General features: G+C 45.8%; 1 protein-coding gene across 1 annotated transcript in view; it reads left to right on the top strand.

Moving 5' to 3' along the window:
- Nucleotides 1–13,831, top strand: part of LOC144153788 (histone acetyltransferase KAT8-like) — a 41,064-nt gene that overhangs the window by 23,727 nt on the left and 3,506 nt on the right. The window contains exons 7-8 of the mRNA XM_077685520.1: nt 2,395–2,629; nt 3,355–3,505. Of these exons, the coding sequence (XP_077541646.1) occupies nt 2,395–2,629; nt 3,355–3,505 (386 nt within the window). The remainder of the gene's footprint in view (nt 1–2,394; nt 2,630–3,354; nt 3,506–13,831) is intronic.

The following is a 13,831-nucleotide window of genomic DNA, read 5'->3' as shown; positions in this document are numbered from 1 at the left end:
GGCATGTGTGGGGATGCATATGGGGGCTAGAGAGGGAAGCTGTAAAAATACGGGCCCCTCTTAGGGGCCAATGCATCCCTCTCCCCATATCTGCTTATCTCTTGCGAGGTGTTTACCAAGTTCGAAGAGGGTGCCATCTTTTTAGTGCAGGTGACTGCTCAGAATTCAGGTGCGTGCTGTAGCAGGTATGGCACTGGCTCTCGAGGCGTGCATTAATTTACTTGCCGCAGGCCAAGATAGTTGGCCCATCTCCACAGCATGCATATGCTTTCGAGTGTACTATCGCTGGAGTTGCCTTCTTGGGTGCAATTTCAGCACCTTCAGTTTGCTATGCATAAACGTGAGCAACAGCTACACTAAATCTACGAGGAAGTGGAGTTGGGGTCCCCTCAACCGTTTATTGGTGTCTTTGAGAGTTCCTTCGGGTTGTCATGATAGAGAACTCCTCATGTAAAGAAACGTGTGGCGATCTATAGCCTGCTGCAGTATATTCAAATGCAAACCTGCAACTTCGCTGGGTATGATGTGGGTTTGGTTTCCTTAGTTGTCTCCTCCAAATGCTGTCCTCCTTTTTCACTGGTTCCTTTGTTGGAGCATCAAAGGTACTATTCAATCAATCCAGCACCGTTCAAGCTGTCGAAGCAAATGGGTACTGGTGTGCACTTTCTTTTTAGTGTAAACTTGGCAAAAGGCAGGGACCCCCCGCAATGATCTTGTGATGCCAGCTGCTGATCAGTGGAGACAATTTTTCCTGTGTTGTCCTCAAGTGCTACACGAAGGAAATCATGCAGTGCAGGGGGCCCTTCTGTGCCCTCATCAAAAATCAATTTGCATAGTGACGCGCACAGAGCAACACTGCAGCCACTCATATGCATGTGGGGTGGGTAGCTGGTGGACACAGCCTAGAAGAGAGCTTTATTGCAGGGCCACGCTGGTGGTGTGGGTAGCAAGATTACGAAATTGGCTGACGATTACAATACTCCCCAATGCGAAATTTGAGTGCAGCCCGAACTGCAGTCTTCTCAGCGACGGCGCATAGCTGCTACACCGCAGGAAGTGATCCTGTCATCAGCAAACGCACGATGGTGCGCGCCATACTCTGGTGTTGTCTCACACCGCGTCACCGCCGGGGGAGCTTGTCTTGCGCAGCCTTGGCATACAACTCTTCCACGCGCACTTTCTCCACACTTTCATCTCCAGTTTCCTGCTCGCTCTCTCTCCAGTGGCCTCTTAGTTTTCTCGGTTACAACGAGGCCGACACCGTTGCACAACGTGAAACCAGAGGAGCGTTAAGAGCTCTTCTCTTAAGAAACATTATTGTAAGGTGAACAAAGACATTATGCCTGAAGACAGGATGACTGGAAACATCGCATAGTAACAGTTTGTCTGGAACATCGCGGGCCTTTGAAAGCATGCCACTAAGAGAAGTTTAAGGACACATTCTACAAGAAATAATTCACACGTAACGTATTCCAGTACAGTACTAAAAGCTCATAAATTTAAACTCGGTGAATTCAAACTTATGGTGAATTCGAACTAAATGCCCTGGTCCCGGTACAGCCCTGTCTGTATGTTACAATGGGGGAAAACTCCTGCTCATTCGAACGCATTGGTATCCAGAACGGCTAATTCGAACTGGGATCCCCTGGTTTCCATTGCTCCTCGCAGAAGAAGTCGGCCCAGAGTGATTACAATGTGTTGCAAATCCAAACCAGACCAAATTTACTAGAGATGCATGCAAAGCAGCGTCGAGGCTGCATGTTGAAGCATGTTATTTCTCAGCAGATGAGAATTCTAACGCTGCACTGGAGCTCTTCCGCAAGTTCCAAGCGATGCCCATGGAGTCGTGACACAAGAAACACAAGCAAATGCATATTATTGATTAGTTTTAATTTTGATTGCCTCGAATCTGCCTAGTAAATAAACTTGTTTTCGCATATAAACAGCGTTATTATTTTGACATTACAGCTCACTGCTCACATGAATTCAAAAGCATTGTCTGTTTCGTGTGTATAACTGACTGAGACGTTAATTTCGTTCGCTGTTCTGCCTCCATGGACATTATTTACGAAATCACCTGACACAAACGTCCAGTAGCGCCTCATTCGCGATGACGAGTCCAGAGGTGGCTTCTTTGTGTTCTGCCCATGCTGTGTGGTGCAATGTCCATTCATTCTAGTGCCCTCCTGCTTATTCGAATTGTATGGCCCCTTTCGAGTTTGAATTAACGAGCTTTTACTGTATTGCCACTCGTAGCTCGGTACAATTGACATTAGGCCACCCCTGGCGCAGTGACATGCAAGACAACGGCTCCGACTTCGTTGGTGGAAGTAGTGAGCCCAGTTTAGTAGATGCTCCAGCCACGTGCTAACTCAAGCCCCCCTCTTCTTGCAGATCTACTGCCAAAACCTCTGCCTACTGGCCAAGCTTTTCCTTGACCACAAAACACTGTACTTTGACGTGGAGCCCTTCATCTTCTACGTGCTGTGTGAGGTCGATCGGCACGGCGCCCACCTGGTGGGCTACTTCTCCAAGGAGAAGGAGTCGCCTGATGGGAACAACGTCGCCTGCATTCTCACAATGCCACCCTACCAGCGCAAGGGCTACGGGAAGTTCCTTATTGCCTTCAGTAAGTGGACATTGGCTTTTTTCACATTACTGTGAAGTATAAGCTAGCACAGTTAGGTTTTTGCCTGAGGAAATTTTCATCTTCCAGCTAAGCTTTTCCTCCCTACCAGTGCAGCTGCTTTGCTACATGACTGGTAATCACTGGTGTTTTTAATTGGTACATTAGCATAGTGCTTGACAGATTTTAAGTATTTTTTGCAATTAACCAGCACTTTATTTTTGCACTGCATCACTTCTACAACAATTTTCTTGTATACTTTGTTTATAATAAACTTGTGTTAGTCCGGTCTTTTTAACCTAGTTTAATTTTGGGCGTACTGTTCTTATTTTGCTTCAGTGTTGTAGCAGAGCACCCTTCTTTTCAGTTTACTGAAAAAAACTGTTGAGCGTGGCTGCTGTGCTGACAGCACTGAGTAAGTGCCAGTTTAGTGATTTGGCTGCAGTAATTTAAAAATGAGGAGCAGCATGCACTTGGAAGAGATTTCATCGAAACTTTGCCTTAACACGTTAGAATTTGTGTTACGAAAAATCAGTGCAGTTTGGAGTGTTTCTGTCGCACCAGTTCCTTGTTGCAGGCCATATATAAAGCATTCTAGCTTGCTACCAATGCAGCGCGTTGCACTACACCCTGGCATAATGTTCGCCGCACTAACTTGCGTTAGGTGTGCCCAAAACGGCCGCTACGGCTGGCTTGGTGTCCCATGTGCGGCCGGTCTCTCCTTGCAGGCTACGAGCTGTCCAAGCTGGAAGGCACAGTGGGCTCCCCTGAGAAGCCCCTCTCGGACTTGGGGAAGCTCAGCTACAGGAGCTACTGGTCCTGGGTGCTGCTGGAGATCCTCAGGGACGTCCGGGGGGCGCTGACTATCCGAGACCTCAGGTGAGAGCCAGGCGCTGTGAGGCACAATAAAGGCAAATGCGCAGGTGCAGCCCACATTAGCACCAGCTGTTTTCTTTCAAAATACATAGCACGTAGAGAGTGAAGCATGTTAGTGCAGTTGCCTGCACTTATCACAGCCAGTGCTTCTCCACGAAGAATTTAAAACACCATATCGCGAGCCACCTCCCCTACTTCATTGTACAGCATTATTGCAATGCCAAAGTATTTTCCATTTCAGTGCATGAACTGTGGACCTGCTCAAGATTGGTATAATTGTTGATGCAACATAATGCTTATACTATATAAATAGTGTGGGCGTTGGGAGTGTGCTGCTCTGGTATTTATGCATGGGACCGACCTCATCATGGTTATATGCAGTGTGGAAGACAGCAGGTCAATCTCCCTGTTACTTCTACCCACCTAAACCCATCGCCACTATCATCTGTGAATAATCACCATCATCCCTGGGGGGTTCGTTCCTTCGGTGGCCTGTGCTTGGCAGCCTGATAAAAGTGGTCCTTCCACATCTCGGAACTCCATCTCTCAGTAGTTGTGTGGCTTCAGGTTATACCCTGGAATAGGTATTTGGTGAAGTGTTTTTTTTTTTTTTTTTTTTTTTTTTTTTTTCAGTTTTTGTTTGAAAGCTTTGTGTGGCACACATTGGAGCATAGTATAGTACATTGATGCAAAAGAAAACAGAAAACAAAGAATAGTTCTTCACCTCATTGCATGACACTGCTACGAAGTGTGAGAGCGACAGACATGTGGGATACATGTGTGCCGCAAAATATATGGTTGTTTGAACATCCTCAAAGTGATGTCAGCAGTGGAAGAATTCTTTCATCTTTGGTAAGCCTTCTGTGTATACTCCAAAGGGCAGCTCGGACATGTGGACTTGTACTAGTAGTGCTAAGAATACAAAAATATACTATTCGTGGTAGCAATGCAGAAAATGCCACAAGCTTGAAAACGTCTGTCACCCCTCCTCCCCACCAAGCATTTTTCAAAGCACTACAGTGTGCGACATGGTGAATTGTTGCTGTACTGTTCATACTTTGTGCACCTTCTGCGAGGGGGCAGTAGCGAAGGGCTTGATCAACATGTGGTGTGGACTAGCTACGGGATCTCAGGGGTGTCCTGACTAGCTATGCTGCAGTAAGAACTACCAAGCCATACTAGCCACGTAGCGGAATCTGAAAACTCGCGCATGCGTTTGAGTACTCTTGTACGATAGACTGACTCCATGCCTTGGCAATGAAAATGTGGCTTTATTGCCAGGTAAATACAGGTAATATGCTGTTGCTCACACCATGGGAGACTCAGACACTGATATTTGACCGTTTCACCAGGGGGACAAGGTCCCCCCAACAAACAAACACCCTCCAGACCTGCAAGCAGGGTCCATGTGAACACGATGTTCATCGCACTTCTCGGCTTGGGGGAGAAGAGGTCTTCTGCGGCAATCAGAAATAGGGGCACAGTGAAAGGCAGCACAGTGTTCTTCCTTCCCCATGCCCTTTCGAGGCTTTTTGGAGGCTGTTCACGTGCGAAGGTCCAGCGCTTTTGACACTTTCGTGTCCGTGGAAAAATTGGTGGTTTTTGGGTAGTCTAGGAAATATTTTTTTCTTGTCATAGAAAATGATTGATGCTAAAGTGTAAGGCCTGAAATGATAGAGGAAGGATATGGCTTTCCAACTGTAATAATTTCAAACAGAAGATTTATCACAAATTTTATGAAAAAATTACCAAAACAAAAAAGTAACAAATAGAAAACAAAATTGATCAAAACACCAGTGCTATGTTGCGCAGGGTACACATAAAATTCTGGAATATACAATTTGAACATAAATAAGGCCTTTATAGAATTATACTGCAAGTATGAGCTCTGTAAGTACAAAAGTTATTTGCATACATACAAAAATAGAAACACTCGTGCCCATCGGTTTTTTGGGTAGCCCAGGAAATTTTTTTTTCTTGCCACAGAAAATGATTGATGCTAAAGTGTAAGGTGTGAAGTGATAGAGGAAGGACAGTAACAATTTCAAACAACATATTTATTACAAATTTTATCAAAAAATTATCAAAACAAAAAAATAGATGAAAACATCAATGCTACTTTGCACAGGGTACACAAAAACAATTTGAAATATACACTTTGAACACAAGGCCCTTATAGAATAATACTGCAAATATGAGCAGTGTAAGTACAAAAGTTATTTACATACATACAAAAATATAAACACTGGTGCCTATCGTGCCATTGCGTGAAGCAGTTTCTCGGCACGGAGAAAGACAGGTTGGCTGCGCATGTTTCGCCGATATTTGTTTTCTTCTCAACCTTCCTTGCTTCGCAGCACAGTTTGCAGATCCGGTATTTTCAATTTTTTGTGAATGGTGTTGGGGACCCTGAGGTGCAGTTTTAGGGAACACAACAGGAGGGATGACGAGGCTGGCGAGATGTTGCTCATCACAGTGCAGCAGCTGTTCAATGAGCTGTCCCCTACATCTCCATGCTCTTTATTATCGTGACGTTCCCGGGGAAGGTCTGTATTCCTCACTTTCATCTATTCTTGATATTCTTCTCCCTCGGAAAGGTCTCTATTCTTCATCAGGGCCGCATAGCAATCGCTGATAGGTTGGTTGTCCCCGGGCACCCACATCACACTGCACGCCAAGCTGCGCACTCCTGCTGTTGGCCAAGACGCACCCCTCAGATCTTTTTCTCCTTTTTTTTCCTTCCGGCTTGCCAGTTCTCTGCTTCATCTGTTAAGCCCTGCAATTCCTTGCCTCTTCATTGCAGCAATCGACAAGCGCCACTCTCTGCCTTTTCTGTTCATAGTCAAGTGTCCGTTTTTTTTTTTTTATTCCATCGAGTGGCTGTTTGCACTTGCATTGAGCGTCTGATGTTTAAAAAGTTGCCGGGGTTATGTTTCGACTTCTCGAAATGCTGGCCGACATTCAGTTGAAAGTGACCACAGAGCAAGCTTTTGGAAAAATGTCGAAATGATCTTGGAACGAAAAAAAAAATTTACACCATCTTCCCGCGAGGGGAACCATGGGGTAGATGCGACGCATCGGGGGTTGCCGTTGCGTTTCCGTTATGTTAGCGATGTCAGCGTATGGATTGCTGTTGTTGTGTATCCTATTTATGCAGCATGTTCACCCCCGATGCGTCGCATCTACCCCATGGTTCCCCTCGCGGGAAGATGGTGTAATTTTTAACCGAGCGCAAGCTGCGCGTTAACGCACAGCTGGCACGGCGACGGGAGCGAGCGCAGCCAAGCGCAAGCTGCGCGCTGACTGCACTGACGCACAGATGGCGCTGCGGTGAGAGCGGCGGAGCGCGCAGCTGCCGCGGCGAGGAGAATGGGCGAGGGATGCGGACTATGCCGCGACAACGACGCGGGACAAGGCGAGTTAAAGAGATGCGTTGCATGTAAAAGGGAAGGTGCCTTGTGCAGGTGCAGCATTGCAATCAGCCCTGCCAGACTCATTGGATTAGCTGGACTATTTGGTTCTGCCAGGAACATCATCCATGTAGCCTGCCAATGGCATCGTGGGTCTGAGCTGTAGTACTAGTCTTTCCTCAAGGTCTGGTAGAGGGGATCACATTGACACTGCGTGTTACTTGATGACTGAGCAGTAGCAGTATGTCGAACGATCGGAAAAACACAAGCGTGCGTTACTGGGAAAGCTGGTGACACAGCACAAGTTCGACCTTCTTGGCGTCACCGTGGGAGGCCAGGCAATTGATGATGGAACAGAGTGTATTGTTGAGGCCAACACGGGTGTCCTGAACGACTTCTTCACGCAGGCAAAGTGTGGGAGCAGCAGTGCAGGACCCCTGATGCCAGAGCCATGAATAAGGGCTTGGCAGCCAACTTGTGCGCCTGTGCCCCATGTGCAACTCTGAGGAAAAAGCAACCTTCTCTCCAAGAGTTGCTAGGATGACAAAGATGACTCCCTTTGAACTGAACATGAGTGCCACGAAGGCCATACAGTCTATTGGCAAAGGGGTAGCAGCGCTTGCAGACTTCTGCGCATGCACCACACGACCTTTAAAGAACACTTGTCAAGATCTGTTCAAGCTCATGAAGCCTCAGCAAGTGCAGGTGAAGCTGGGCTGTGCCGCCGGCAACAGCCTTGTATGCTGTAGCATGGACAAAGACAGCCCGTGTTTGCACAAGGCAAATGGAGCCAACGAGATCAGCAGAGGTGAAAAGGAGAGGCCTTGCAAGCAGCACAGGCTTAGTACAGATGGAGCTGGAGACCAACGCCCTGGGTCTGGTGACGTACCAGCAAAAGGCTCTTCCAAGGGACACAAAAATTCTGCTTGCAGAGCTCACATGTAGGGCTGGTGCCTCCAGTTGCACCTCATAAAGTCTGCTGTTTACCTTGGGAATAATTTTTTACACTGCAGTCATTTTTTATATTTATTGTTTGGATGGATTAGGAAACCCTTCTTTTATCTTTATTTCAACAAGAACTGTGTTGAATAGCTGTGCATGAGATCCCTCAGAATTATTTGCAATCAGTGTCAAAACATCCACTGCAGTTTACCCAGCTTCACTTCTTTTGGCAATGCACTTGACCGTACGGATGTTTGCAAGGCTTATTTTTATTTAAATCATGCCATCAACTTTATGACGTTACATTCATAAAAAAACAGAACTTCATGCTGATGCAATAGTTACGAACAATAGTGTGACCTCATCAGTCTTCGTGAACAGTGCATGCAGCACAGCATAATTAGACTAGTTTATCAATGCAATAGTATCAGCATGCATGGTAGGTCTTAAGCTACAAATCCATATCATGGCTCTTCAGAAGTGACCTAATCAAACTTGGGCATTTTCTTTGAACTGAAAAAATAATTGTACCATCTTAAAACTAACTGCATATTTGAAATGGAGACAAAATGCATACGCACAGTGGTTTACATTGCCGTATATGGATTAATAAAAAAAGTTTATTTTAAGGCAGTGTCTCCCCTTAACACAGAGCCAAAAATTACCAAAGAAATGCAAAATATGATGCAGGCAGCCAATCCAGTGTAAAAGGAAAGGCAGATCACATGTGTGCAGCTGTTGTCTCACTTCTGAGAGATGCAAATGCGAGCGTCTCTGTGAGAGCAAAAGTAGCAAGCCAGCTCAGTACTGGTGGCCTCTAATCTTTGCTATGATCAAAAGCCAGGAGGAAAATTCTAGCCCATAACAACTAGCCCTGTCTCTGAAAAAGGGGTGGAACAAGCAGCTTGGGTAACTTAGCACAAGAGTTTCCTGTGTTCTACCTTTCCACGACATACAGGTCTAGTCATGCTGCTGTTTCTGAATTATTGATAACCATTTTTACTGCTGAACTATCAGCAAATAAGGCTGTGGCCCTGGGAGAGCGTGCACTGTACCATGGGGGATTATTGCTTGTTTCCTTTTTTACCTGCAGTATTAGTGCTGTTCCGTCTACATGCGGGTCCTCAAAGTGATCCAGAACTTGAGAGTTATTCACCAGCCAACATCGCACATGGGAGGGGAACGGGCCCCAGGCCTGTGCACACCCACAATTCAAAGCAAAGGTGTCCCCTGTCGTCCACAACCTGCACAGTGGAACTAGAAAGGAAGCGAGAGGGCAGTAAGCTGGGTTCAGACTTATTGTACATGAAAGGAAGGCAGGTGGTAGAGTATCGATTGTTGGGACTAATGTGTGCAGCCGACGTACTACAGATGGCAAACAACGAGCTAGATATACAGCACCTCATGGGTATGTGCAGTGAAGAAGTGACGTACCTGGGATTATCCTTTAGCAGAAAGAAATCGGTGGTCGTGGTTTTTAGCAGCGAAATGGAGCTGGTACCAGTGTGTCCAACTGTGGTTAAAGGAGTACAGATGTTGTGGTTAACAAGGGCACAGATTACACTGTGATGAAACATATAACATTGTGGGGCTATAACAAATGTGAGAAGGTGAGGGGAATCTGAAAATTGGTAATAGTTGTGGGGCTAACTTTCTCAAATTCAGTGCTGTGCATGAAACCAGAGACCCAAGCAGGCCTGGAGGTGAACCACAGGGTGGTGGGTAGACTAGCTCAAGCTGCCCATCGAAAAACTACGAACAAAGCCATGTAGAGGCACGGGATGGTCATCCTTGGAAGTCAGGATAGGTTCAGAGACATGGAGAATGGGCAGGAGGAGTGTTTAGATATCAGTATGTGAAAGGCTTGGGACATGTGGTGAATATGAAGGACCAGGCAACTGAAAATGAAGCAGGCGTGTAGAGCAGTTTAAGAAACTGGTAAAAGTACGGATTCAAATTGGGCAGGGAATGGGGGGGGGACTCTGGATATGTACAAGGCAGAGAAGCTAGAAAATTGGGAAGGAATGTTTCTATGGGAACACAAAAAGCCCTGGCGGGATGTCTAAGAACACAGGCCTACGCGGTAACCACAAGCAACAAGGCAAGACCTGTATGTGCTGCGGCGGTGACCGGCAAACTGTTTGGCATGTTGTGATGGACTGCAGAGATATCCAGCCGGCGTGGGTGGATGACTGCACTCCGTTCAGTGGGGCATTCAGGTGAGGGGGAGTCCGAATTCGAATTTAGAGGAGGTGACAGAGACATGGCTGGAGCTGTGGTGGAGGAAAAGTAGGAAATGGACTGAATGCAATGAGGAGTAAATAGATAAAAATTAGAAGGGGAGGGAGATGAAAGGAGGGGGTAGGAAAATGCGCAAATTGATAAAGTTTGTTACGGGGTGATCATTTACAACTGATGCGCTGACACAAAGGGCAAGCCTCTATTAATCATCAATCATCATCACCAGTTGGCACAAGCAGACAACCCTTGCAGCCACCGTTTCGGTGATGGGAAGGAAAATTATGGTATTTGAAGGCCAGTGTGGGGGTTACGAGTATTATGCAAGCCAATACAGTAAAAGCTCGTTAATTTGAACTCGGTTAATTTGAACTTGCAGTTAATTTGAATTGACGTCCTGGTCCCCGCACAGCCCTGTATATTTCAGTGGGGGAAAACTCCCAATAATTCCAATGCATCGGCATCCAGAACACTTAATTCGAACTGGGATTCCCTGGTTTCCATCACTCCTCACTGAACAAGTCAGCCCAGAGTAATTACAATGTGTTGCAAATCTAAACCAAACCAAATTTACTAAAGATAAAAAAAAGTGAAACAAAAACAATAGCGTAGCGCATGCGCTATGCTGCTGTGACAGCTTATGTCGCTTCTGCAGCGGGCACAGCGCCGCCAGTGCCAGTGCTCCAGCATATGCCGTTCGAGCTCCATGGACATTTGTTGTCAAATCACCTGCCAAAAATGTGTAGTAGCACTTAATTAGCGATAATGAGTCCAGAGGTGGCTTCTTATTCACGAGCTGCCTTCAAAGCTGAAGGTATTGACGGGGGTGAACAGGTAGCCCCTGGTGTTGGTGAGCCAGCGGAACAAGCTTTGGAGGACGCTGTCTATTGGGCTGGTCAAGTGGTGATGGACACTTCCGCAAAGTTCGACAGAAAGTTCAAAAACAGATTAACAGAAGTTCCAACTAAGTTTTCACCGTCGCATTTTTGGAAAGGTCTAATAAAATGTTCCCAGTATTTTTACATCGATAAGTGAAAAGTAGATTGCCCAGAGCATATTGTCACAGACTGCACAGAGATACGACTGCAGCAAGACGAAGGGGAAGCGACATTGACGGAGGCTTTGAGGTTTGGTGTGAGGGGGAGCCTCAACTTCAGGGCCCTAGAGGTGACAAAGAGGCGGCTGGAGTGGTGGTGGAAGAAAAAGTGGGGAAGAGAGTGGGACGTAGGAAGAGTAATATACCGAATAAGAATTTAGGACAGAAGGGGGGGAGGTAAACAGGTGTGCAAGGGCAGGAAGGGGGGGTGTAGCGATGGGAGTTTAAAATTGGGGGGAGCGGGGCAAATCCATTAGGCTAGTTAAGGGTAGGGCAAATAAGTAGAACAACACAGGCAAGTCGATTGGTGACAACCGACGTCCCGATACAAAGGAAGGGCATTTAATCATAATCATCATCATCACCAGAGGGGTCGTAGTGTTAGTGTTCCAGAAGTAGTAGTGTAGTGGGTAGAGTGCCCGCCTTCCAGTCAGCATTCGTGGGTTCGAATCTCAGTGTAAGAGAATGTTTTTCTTTTTTTCTTTTTTTGCATATGCATGGGCAGGGTTTGTACGGGCTTCAAAACCAAAAATTCAAGGACTTTCAAGGGCCAGAAAACACATTTTCAAGGTCCCCATCTTATGTTTTATCTGGGATTGTTTATAATTTTTTTAACACAATGCAAAATTTTGTTATTGCCCAATACCTAAGAACATTAATGCACATTTAGATAGGCGTTACAGGTTCATGAATGCTCCCCAAGCTTTATTTTTTATTTCATAGTTTGTATTTAGAGGTTTTTTTCTTTTGGTGTTTTGCTGAGGCTGTTTGATTTCAAAACTTAGTTAATGTTGCCTGCATGTCCTGCTTTGTCAGCAAGAGTATCAGCTGAAATTAACTCGGCAAGTGTTGCTGCAAGGCAGGATGAACTATGTACACGTCCACTATTTGCACGTAAAAAAGCAAACGCAGATGGAGCGTATGAGGCACAGCAAACATGCAATGAAAGGCCGTCCACAGACTAGATGGAAAATGCAAGATAGAGAACAGAAGCCGGCTTTCACGGGATTGTATCGTGACATGAATTCTATTGAGCAGTGCTGCTCCCAATGTTGCCTCGTAATAATGAGAATCCACAACTCGTAATTTCACGGAATACACTGAAACTTCATTGTTACAATGTTTCTTTACATTTTTAACACCTGAAATTCACAACAAACACTATAAATTCTTGTGAAAAGATAGGACCATTGGTTCTCTCCAGAAAAATCAAGGGTTTTCAAGGACCCTTTAAAAATTCAAGGACTTTCCAGGCCTTGAAATTTACACTTCTAAATTCAAGGGTTTTCAAGGTTTGCAAGGACCTGTGCGAATCCTGATGGAGCGCACGAACAATCTGCTTAATTTAAAGAACACTTACGGTCAGGTAATTTGTACTTTTTAACAGCGGAACTGTATTACGTTACGATTTCGTACATTTTTCTGTGCCCTTAATTGCGGGCACTGTACATCGTGGCGGCCTTATGGACCTCCTCCACCCCCATTCCCCTTCCTATTTGCGGAGACAAAGTTTGTTCTCTCTCTTTCTCTCTCTCGATGCTGTCACATCCAGACGCCCTAACTTTATGCGCGTGTTTTTAAAGGGCGAGGCAGGCGTCAAATACAGCGAGGAGTTCATGGCTATGCATTTATTTTTTGTTTGCGAGTGTGCTTTTAGCGGGTTCAGAGGCTCCAAATGCATTTGAAGCACGAAGCATCCTGAAACACTCGCTTTAACCCGGCAATAGCCTAAGGAAACAAGCAGCGGTGTAATGTGTAGGAGACTGATCGAATGCGGAAGATGGAAGGGGATCGCGAAGCAAATTTCGAGAACTCGGGGCGGAATCAAAGTGCCCATATAAAGATGATTCAGAACATAAGAATCAATTTTAAACAAAAATAAAACACAAAACTATAAGTGAAATAAATTCAAAACTTTGCTATGCAGTCAGTGTGCTGCATAGCGAAGTCGTCCAATCGCTTTACCTGATGTCTTTCTTAACGAGGATTCTTTCATTGGTGCTCTTTGGCGCAGATATCTTTGCGCCGTTAACACAAACGTTTTGTGCGATGACGGATCAAATTGTGGTGAAAGTAGGAGTCTAAGCTTGTCGCATCACTTTCGAGAGAAAAATCAGTCTCGGTCGTCATTAGGATGGGCGTGCCAATATTCCATCCACCCCCGAGAAAATTCGGGGAGCAGGGCGAACCCTGCACAATTATTCCTTCATATGGCAGAGCCCAGCATGCTTTGTGCGTATTCGTCCTCGGAAAAAAATGCGCGCGCCTGCTATGAGATGTCAGAAAAGCTCAGTGGTCTGAATACGCATGTGCGCTGAGCAACCATTCCCACGAAAAAGCCTGCGCAGCCCAACGTTCTTTCCCCTCCACTTCTTTTTTGTTTCAGTGTGAGAACAAAGGCACGTTGGGAATGCCACAGAAAATGTAGGCAATCCCGATTGAGAGTTTGTCAGATGAGGTCTTCCGCGCATTTTTGCCCAAGCACAACTTTGGGAAGCGAAAGCAATTTGCTCGAGAACAGTTGACTGCAATATTCCAGTTCTCTCACAAGTGGGCACCTTTGGTTGGGCAGAGAGAAGTTTGCAATTGAGGAAGGCGTGCAACCATCATCTGTGCTTACTCCCCACTTAATCGCTTTGCAAA

The sequence above is a fragment of the Haemaphysalis longicornis genome, unplaced genomic scaffold, assembly GCF_048455015.1.
Source record: "Haemaphysalis longicornis isolate Haplotype H1 unplaced genomic scaffold, Haemaphysalis longicornis Haplotype H1 scaffold_1, whole genome shotgun sequence".
Taxonomy (NCBI): domain Eukaryota; kingdom Metazoa; phylum Arthropoda; class Arachnida; order Ixodida; family Ixodidae; genus Haemaphysalis; species Haemaphysalis longicornis.
Note: the sequence above shows the minus strand (reverse complement) of the source record. Positions and strands in the feature narration are given on the sequence as shown.